The sequence below is a fragment of the Emericellopsis cladophorae genome (assembly GCF_022114955.1).
Source record: "Emericellopsis cladophorae strain MUM 19.33 chromosome Unknown NODE_69_length_108160_cov_118_120611, whole genome shotgun sequence".
NCBI lineage: Eukaryota > Fungi > Ascomycota > Sordariomycetes > Hypocreales > Bionectriaceae > Emericellopsis > Emericellopsis cladophorae.
The window spans coordinates 98,894-108,096 of record NW_026250994.1 but is presented as its reverse complement, the minus strand read 5'-3'; the positions used below and the strand labels follow the sequence as shown (position 1 = coordinate 108,096).

Genomic DNA, 9,203 nt, shown 5'->3' with positions numbered 1-9,203 from the left:
GCGGACATCACAAACCCCCCCCCGCACATGTGGTTTTTTACCATGTAATGGGGTGTACCTAGTTGTGGTTGGTCATGAGCTGACAGGTCTTCCCCCCCCCCCCCCCCCCCCCCCTACGCACGTGGAGAAGCGATGCCGCCACTTGCAGGGACATGGAGACATGGACTGGAGCCTCGAAAGGACCACATTTCTTTTCCCAGACTACATGCAGCCCATGCGCCTCTTCCGCCGGCAATTGATCGCTCCGAGCCTATCACATTGCATATCTGGTCTCTGAGAGCGGGTCGTAGCGTCTTGTCAGACAAGCACGATTCGAGGTTCCATGCTTCTTCCCTCGTGATCTCAGCAGAGGCCCATCTACATACGTGCTTAACCTATGGCATTTCAGGGTGCACCGTACGTCCTTGAGAAAAGTCCTCTGTCACACACCTGGCAGCCGTGGCAGTGGTAGTTGCCGCAGTCCACGAGCAATAGTCGTAATCGCTGACAACATGAATGTATTCGGTATATGTTGGGCTTGACAAGCACCGCAAACATAGACACAGACATGTCCATGCATACTTCAAGGTACGCGAAGAAACGGCAGGCCCGGGCAGGGAGCAAAAGCAATGGTCGGAGATTCAGAACTTTAAAATGCATCGTTTGCCGTGTTTTCCAATCTACTGGGATTCAGGGAGGGGGCAGTTTCAACATGAAACTGTGCCATGCTTGCATGACCTAGATGAGGGCTGCGATTGAGGGTGACATTGTCAGTAGGGTCGCATCGCCAGCTCATCCAGATGCTACCCTGACTACTGATGTACACGAATATCACGCAACTAAACGTGCATGAGAGGCAATTTCTCTCTGCAAAACGCGCGTAGTGCTAGACATGGACTGGAAACAACACGTCTTGGGTTATTCTGCAAATCCGTATGTGGACACTTCTAGATCCAGCTGGTCTAGGGTAGGCTAGAATAGATGGAGGCCGCTGACAGGAAAAGCGGATCCAGCTGTCGACTGTGACCGTGACTTGGACATCGTGGCATCCGTCTCGCAACCAATACTCGCGCATCCTGGGTACATGCCCGGTGAACACATCACCCATCACCACACTCAAAATGCGCGAGAGGATAACGCTTATACACAGTCCCGAGGAGGGCGTGGACCCAGCCGAGCTCGTCTTGGAGCCTGCACGTTTAAAGGCGCCCGCCATCGGAGCAGCACGTGAGGACCGCCTCACCGCCGCCCTGGATGAGCTGCCGAGCCATGTATCCCTCCTGCTACAGGATTTCCAGACCTTACATGTGCGCTGGGTGAGCACGGAGCCATACCAGACTATTGAGCCGTATGCGGCGCGACTCTCGCCCGGCTTGCATGTGTCGTATTCTCTCCTGAAGGAGGGTGAGCCTGATCTTGAACCGTAGGCCAGCCTCATACACGCGCATACATCGCTCCCTATTACGAAGAGTCACTGAACAATGGCACAGGAAAAAAATATGCGAGTTTCTGCAGGCATTTGGGTCTTTAGATTGCATGTCACAAGAGGTGCGAGAATCTCCTCCCATGGCGGGACATGCTGTTCAACTAGGTCCTAGGCATTCACCTCCGTCGCGAGCAAGAACAACAAAAATACGCCACGCGACGCGCACTATTTCTACCAAATCCTAGACCATTCTCACCTTATCCTCAAAGCATATGCTGATATCTGCGGTGACGATGAGGAATGCCGGGCCCGGGCTCGAGAGCTCAACGACGCCTCGAGCTTGGAATTCGCCTACGACGCCGAGAAACCAGTCGCCAAGATCACAGCCTTCTGGCCACTCGAGGAGAGAACCTTGGATATCACCTCGAGCGATGGGCGGAGGACCGAAGTCGGCATCATGGCGCGTGGCTCCCCTCCTAGCATGGAGGAACACGACATTGGGCTCGGAGGCATCACCCTTGTTCTTGGTGACTCGAAGCGACCTTCGCCCACGCTGTTCAAATTCGCTGAACGACATCGATCCGCTGAGCAATTATTCCAAGCCACCTTTACCCAACCGACTGGATTGCACCCGGCCATACGGATCAGCTTGAGCGGCAGTCAGGCGCCTGCAGAGGATTGCCGCTCCTACGCCTTCCTGACCCTCCCAAAGACCATCTTTGCCGACCGATACCAGTTGCACGACAACTTGTTCATGGCGTCGAAAAATCTGACCGCCCTGCGGCACGCTAGCCTTCCAGTAGACCTCGAGGCACCAGCCTATACAACGGAAACATGGGGATCTAACATTCTCGTCGAGCTCGCCCCTCCAAGTACGACGCAGGAGGAGTGGGCGGTCGAAGTACCACTGCATCTGAGGTACCTCGAGCCGTCGGCCACCGGTGAGCGGGACATCCACGTGGCGTACCCAGTGGTTTTCTGGGCATGCCCTGTAGAGCAAGGCACAAACTTTGCCATCAACCCCTTTGACAAGGTTGGTCTGGGATACGATGACCTCTTCGATGACGATACGGTGTACTGGCATGTCACGCCTCAGCCAGCCAGCGGAGGTGACGGACGGCTGGTGACTAGCATCACGGTGCCTGTCGTTGACGAGAAAGCGGCTTCTTGGGTTGGTGTTGGTACTGCGGTTGTTGTAGGGCTAGGATTCCTGTGGGTGCTTTGGCAATTGGTCCGGGCGCAGACAAACAGCGACCAGGAGGCAAGGGCTGCAAAGGTGGAAAAGAAGAGCCGGTGAGGTTCTTCTATGGACGGCATCTATCATAGAGCATGCAGTTCAATAGATGAGCCTTCAGAGGTTCGTGTGTCGTGCCAGAGGGTCACGTGACCTTATGCCGCGCTTCGGAGTCCGGACTTCGGACACAAGCGTCAATGCTGCTCGATTCGCGCGCATCACAGGCTCATAGCTCGCGATATCTCAACTCGTTGGGTATCAGTAAGACACGGTGAACTGTACTGTCGAGATGTAATTCTGGAAAGACTCATCTGTGTCCACTTATGTGCACTGCGTTGCGAGCGTAGCAGAATGGCGTCTGCCAACACCGGGTATTCGCCTGATGACGAGCAGCGTATACGACGCAACATTGCGTGCGTCAGCTGTCGCGACTCAAAGGTACTATCCCGTGCTGTTCATGTCTGCCCCTTATCAATCCGATTAATTGAATTGAGGCATCTAGGTCAAATGCAGGATCAGTCCAATTCCGGGCGATCCCTGTCAAAGATGCGCCAAGCTGAGCATCTCGTGTGTGGTGAACAAGTCGCACAGGCGGACAACAAAGCGGAGGCGAGTATTCAAGCAGATGCCACTGAGCTGCCCCTCCCTTCTGATACACGCACAGCAAGATAGAAAAGCTGGAAAAGGATCTGGACACTATCAAACAAGCTGTTTTGCCGAACGTGCAACATGAGCAGCGGGCACCCCCACCACGACCATCCAGTCCAAGGATCGGCTCTTATTCTAGCAACTCGCATTCATTCATTGCACACAAGTCATCTTTACACCCGATGCCAGCAGCAGCCACTGCGGATGCTCGTGCTGCGGCGTCGAGATGCCAGGTGCTGCCTGCGCGCGCTCAAAGGCCTTGGAAAGCAAGTCCCAGCCAACCGCGGACCCTTGACTCTCACCTTGTCACGGGTGAAGACATTGACTGGTACTTTGATACGTAGGTCCACCGCTCAATGAAACCACAGCCCTGGCTCAAACCTATAGCTATCTCGAGCTCTTCCATCCGTTCGTACCGGTGCTCGCCAAACGAGACCCAGACGAATGCTACGCGGCCAGCCCTGCGCTTTTCTGGATCGTCATCTTCGTCGTGATGCGCCGGCACCACAGAGCCGGAACTTCGACAGATCTATTTGACGCGCTCGTCGAGTGGTTGTCAAAAGAGATCTGGACGCTTCCGGGCAGCCCACTCATGGGCATCGAGGCCGTGCATGCCATGCTGATCATCTGCGTGTGGCCGCTGCCGACCATCCGCCTGGTAACTAACCCGTCCGTGGTCCTTTCGGGCGCGGCTCTCAACTTCTGCCTGTCCATGGGCTTGCACACGGGAAAGGGCCGCCATCCAGAGTTCCGCATTGGCGCAAGGGATCACTTTTCGTCGACAGACGAGGAAGCCTCCTGCACGTGGCTAATGACGTGCTCTCTGGCTCAAAGGTACGCCGAGCTTCATCATCACCCTATTGAGGAGCATACTGAAGCAATAGTCAGAACAGCAGCGGCTCTCGGGCATCCTCCGCCATCCATCCAGCTCAACGATGGGCCAGCGAAGCAAGCCCTTGCCGCGCCCCAGTGGGTAGATCTGATCACCATGTTCGACATCCAGCGCTACCTCAATCGTCTGCATCTCGCCATTGCATCCCACATCGCTTCTAGCGGTCACGTCGTCGAGAGCCTCGTCACCTCTGCCGCACCCTGGGAGGCATTCTCTCGGCTAACACACAACGTGCACAGAGCTCACGCGCTTCCTCCTCCTCGCCGCCCACCAAGAGATACAGGCATACCACTTCTGCCAACCCCCCGACGACGCCTCGCCCAACCTCGCCATGCACACAACCCGCGCCCTCCTCACCGCCAAGAAAGTCATCGCCGCAGCCCACGCCCTCACAGCCATCCCCGGCATCCAGCTTCTCACCAACGCGCCCCTATGGGTCTTTCACACCATCGTCACGGCGGGCGTCCTACTAGTATCCGCCCTCCACTCTCACCACCCGCCGCCCCTCGACGCGCCACCAGAAGGCGTCACGCCCGAGCAGCACCTCATGAACCAGTGCCACGCGGCCGTCATCGCCTGCTCCATACGCGATGGCGACCTTGCGTTCCGCGCCGCGACGCTCATGCAGGGCTTTTGGAGTACCGTGACCTAGAGCCCAAGAGCGACCGTGCCACCGAGGCATGGCCCAACCGGCTCGGCGCCTGCGCACTGTTCCGGTGTCTACACAGGTTCCAGACCACACTGCACAGTGCGCAGAGGAGCTCCGAGGGCTCAAGAAAGGCAGTGGAAGCGATACGTGAGTTGACAGTGGGATGACGAAGTGACTGGAATATGCACTGACTTTGCTTTGCGCAGAACCTCCACGACCGGTAGACAACCTGGTGCCCGCGCCGCCGCAGGAGGTGACGTACACACCTAGAATCATGGACCCCTTTTAGGACATTGACTGGTCTACTTTCCTGGACGATTTGGGCTGGGACAATGGTAACGATGTGTTCCTGGGAGTGTCCCTGAAAAGGACATGTGGACATCAGACATGAGAGAGATTATGGAAATGTCATAGCGGCAATATGAATCTTGTTCCAATATTTACGTTGATTGAATATAACTTTAAACGTATGCCAATGCTAAAACCCAGTGCTATGCCCGGAACGCCTTTCATCATGTCGTATCTTCGTGTCAGCAATGACCACCTACACAGTGGTCTACTGGTAGAAATCCTCCTCCATACCATCACCAGCAATCTCCTCGACTGCATCCGAATCGTCCACCATCTCTTCATCCTCTCCAGTATCGCTGTCAGGGTGGTTGGGAATGACAACGATGCGTCCATCGTCAAGCTCGACGCGCGCAGTCTCGCCATCGCGAACGTTGTTGCGCAGGATGAGAATGGCAAGCTTGTTGAGGATTTCTTGTTCAAGTAGACGCTGCAGAGGACGGGCACCGTAGGCGGGCGAGTAGCCAGCGGCACCAAGATGATCCTTTGCCTCGTCGGACACATCGATGAAGACCTTGCGACCGTTGTCCTCCAGCCGCTTTTGGATTTCCTTGAGACGAACATCGACGATGCGCCGAATCTCGGCCCGCGTCAGACGGTTGAAGATGACAGTCGAGCTGATGCGGTTGAGGAACTCGGGCAGGAAGTAATTCCGCAGAGCCCCCATGACCAACTCTCGAGTGCTGGAGTCGATACGTCCTTCCTTATTGCTCCGCGTAAGGTACTCAGCACCCAAGTTGGATGTCATGACCACAATGCAATTCTTCGCATCGACAACTCGGCCTTGGCCGTCTGTGATGCGTCCGTCGTCCATGAGCTGCAGGAGGACCGTGAGGACCTCCTTTGCGGCCTTCTCAACCTCGTCAAACAGAAGGATGGAGAAAGGTCGGCGGCGGAGAGCTTCCGTGAGCTGGCCACCTGCATCGTGTCCGACGTAGCCAGGTGGCGCACCGATCATTCGGCTCAGTGCATGACGTTCCTGGTACTCAGACATGTCGAAGCGTATCATGGCCTTCGGATCGTCGAAGAGGAACTCGGCCAGGGCCTTGGTAAGAAGAGTTTTACCTGTACCTGACGGGCCGCAGAAGAGGAAACTTGGGGGTTGATTGGGGTTAGCCAGTCCGGAGCGTTGCAGGCGAATAGCGTTCGCCACAGACTGGACAGCTTCCCTTTGGCCAACAACTGTCTTTCCGAGCACCTTTTCCATGTTGATGAGCTTGTCCTTCTCCGTGGTCTTGAGACGCGTCACCGGGATGCCGGTCCAGCGGGCGACGATTTCGTTGATATGGTCAGCGGTCACAATATCTGTCACCATGGAGGTGCCAGTGTCTCCGCCGGCAGCGTTGAGAGCCGCCTCGGCCTGGACCTTGCGGTCTTCAAGCATCTTGATGCGCTGTTGCTGCTCAGGAATCGCACCGTACTTGAGATCAGCTGCTTTGGCATGATCACCCATGTTCATGGCGTCCTCCAGGCGCTTCTCGAATTCATCGAGCTTCACCTTGGCCTGGTGGATCTCCTCGCTGCGCTTGATCTCGCTCTGGTACTTTTCGCGAAGAGGCTGTAACTCCTCCTCGACATTGGCGGCTTCCTTTTTGGCGGTTGCTAAGCGGATTTGCGAAGCTTCGTCCTTCTCCTTCTCGAGAGCAAGGATCTCAATGGTGATCTGTCTAAGCTTCCTCTCAAGAGAGTCGATGATCTCGGGCTGTGACTCCCGGGCCACTTGAACGGCCGCGGCTGCTTCGTCGACCAGGTCAATGGCGGAATCGGGCATGCGTCGCGAAGTCAAGTATCGGGCAGCCAAGTTGGCTGCGGCCACCAGAGCGTTGTCGAGAATGGTGACTCGATGGTGTCGATCGTACCGTTCCTTGAGGCCACGGAGGATGGAGATGGTCTCAGGAATGGAGGGTTCCTTGACAATAACCTGCTGGAAACGTCGCTCAAAGGCGGCATCCTTCTCGACGTACTTCCTGTACTCGGCAAGTGTGGTTGCACCGATACAGTGTAACTGTCCGCGGGCCAGCATCGGCTTGAGCAGGTTGGCGGCGTCCATGCCTCCCTCCCCTGAGGAGCCAGCACCCATGAGCAGATGGATCTCATCAACAAAGAGAACAATCATCTCCTTTGACTGCTCAATCTCCTTCAGGACACCCTTCATGCGTTCCTCAAATTCTCCGCGATACTTGCTACCAGCAACCAGGGCACCAACGTCGAGAGATAGCAATTTGCAGTGCTTCAGGTTGTCTGGCACATCGCGGTTGTTGATACGCTGTGCGAGACCTTCCACAACGGTGGTCTTTCCGACACCAGGCTCACCAATGAGGACCGGGTTGTTCTTGGTTCGCCGCGATAAAATTCGGATAACTCGGCGAATCTCTTCCTCACGACCAATGACGGGGTCAACCTTCTGATCCCGTGCCATGGCTGTCATGTCGATGGTGAATTTGGCAAGGTTCTCATTTTCCTCTTCGGTGTCGGCAGTCTTGCTGTCCACACGCTTGGTGCCGCGGATGGCTTGAACAGCATCTTGCAATAGCTTCGATTTGGGAATGTTGGCTTCCTTCAGGGCAGCCTGGATGCTAGGCTCGTCGGCCAACGTGGTGATGAGGTGATCGACGCCGATGTACGTGTCCTTCTGCACCTTCTGGAGCTCCAGAGCCTTCCTCAACACTCCGTGGAAAGACGGTGCTAAGGATACCTGCTCTGGAGGAGGGTCTTGACTGGGCAGACGGACGAGGCTTTTCTTGAGGGCGCGATCAAAAAGTTGGGGGTCACCCTTGGCCCTCTCCACAACCTGCCGGAAAAGAGTGACGGGTTGTCCTGGGCCATTCTGCTGGTCCTTGGACAGGTCTGGTGGAGGATCCAAGAGTGAAACAGCGAGATGTATCGGGAGCAGCTGTGAGTGAGCGTACTGCTCAGCTAGAGCCATGGCATCCTCAACAGCCTTCTGCGCCCGGTCGGTGAACTCCATGCGTGGATTCATAGTGGCGGTAAGAGGTGTGTAAGATGAATTTGCTCAGTATAGGCTCGAAAGCCTTATACTCTGTGTATTTTGGGCTTGTATGAACTGATCCAGTTACGAGTGGAAAGTATGAACACTTGTGTATGACGGTGAGTGTGCGTTGTGAATTGTGCTCGAACGTTTATTGACCCGCTTGATGTTCTTGAGTATGATAGAGAGGAGGAATGCGGGTTGAAGGTTTGGGTTGCACGGGGAAGTATTATACTCTCGACCAACAAAGTCTGGTATGATCTAGTCGACCCTTCCAGAGACTGGAGGCTTTGAGCGAGATGTCGGATAGTCTGGAAGTTGGCAGTAGCTACCTGACTTAGCGAGAACCTGCCAGAAGCCCAAGGAATAGCAGGCGAGTGATGTCACTCGTAGCCCTCGGGCCGCAGTGGGGGGTAGTGGGGTGTTGCCTTCAGTGCCTTAATCTAATTCGCCAAGTCGTTCAGGTCAACTTCATGTCACCTGATTTTGGCAGCTGCATTTGCTGGTGATGCGGGGCAAGAGTCACTCGCTCTTCACGATCGCGTCCATGTAACACGATGTGAGCGGAGGACGACTGGCAAAATGAGTACTGAGAGTTTGGATTAAGAAAGGAAAGCTCTCCATAGTTATACAGTCGCTTGGGAGCTGACTTTCCGCTATCGAATTGATTGGTAGGAATGACTCGAAGCTCCCTCAATTGAGCCAGAGCTACTAGAACTTTACCTCCACCAAAGCCTGCGGGCGTCAACAGCAGCTTTGAGCTACAATCTTCAAGTCTCTCTCCGTTGTGGCTGTTGGCTGTTGTCTGGGAATGTGAGACGGCTCAAGGTCGAGTTAGTGCGTGCGTGATTGAGGGCGATTGGGGTTGATGAAGCCCTGATCTGACTGTTAATGATCGACCACTTCAAGTTAACGCTTCGCCCATTGGTGTGCCCCTGACCCGTTCTCTGAGCATCGCAAGTCGATGCATGAATAGCAGATGCGTCACTGCTCCGTGCTTGACTAGCAGTCGAATCTTTAAGACTCTGCTCCGCATGA

General features: G+C 55.3%; 3 protein-coding genes across 3 annotated transcripts; 2 read left to right on the top strand and 1 right to left on the bottom strand.

Annotated features, from left to right (window-relative positions):
* Positions 1-1,100: 1,100 nt before the first annotated feature.
* J7T54_000812 (uncharacterized protein) lies at positions 1,101-2,702 on the top strand (the record flags this gene model as incomplete). The annotated part of the gene is made up of 2 exons (XM_051509791.1): positions 1,101-1,286; positions 1,578-2,702. The coding sequence occupies 2 exons, from the start codon at positions 1,101-1,103 to the stop codon at positions 2,700-2,702; spliced, it is 1,311 nt and encodes a 436-aa protein (XP_051359279.1).
* A 767-nt stretch (positions 2,703-3,469) lies between these two features.
* J7T54_000811 (uncharacterized protein) lies at positions 3,470-5,117 on the top strand (the record flags this gene model as incomplete). The annotated part of the gene is made up of 6 exons (XM_051509789.1): positions 3,470-3,627; positions 3,675-4,121; positions 4,176-4,342; positions 4,419-4,822; positions 4,915-4,975; positions 5,035-5,117. The coding sequence occupies 6 exons, from the start codon at positions 3,470-3,472 to the stop codon at positions 5,115-5,117; spliced, it is 1,320 nt and encodes a 439-aa protein (XP_051359278.1).
* Positions 5,118-5,384: 267 nt separating this feature from the next.
* On the bottom strand, positions 5,385-8,144 carry J7T54_000810 (uncharacterized protein; the record flags this gene model as incomplete). Its single annotated transcript, XM_051509788.1, has 1 exon — positions 5,385-8,144. The coding sequence occupies one exon, from the start codon at positions 8,142-8,144 to the stop codon at positions 5,385-5,387; it is 2,760 nt and encodes a 919-aa protein (XP_051359277.1).
* Positions 8,145-9,203: the final 1,059 nt, after the last annotated feature.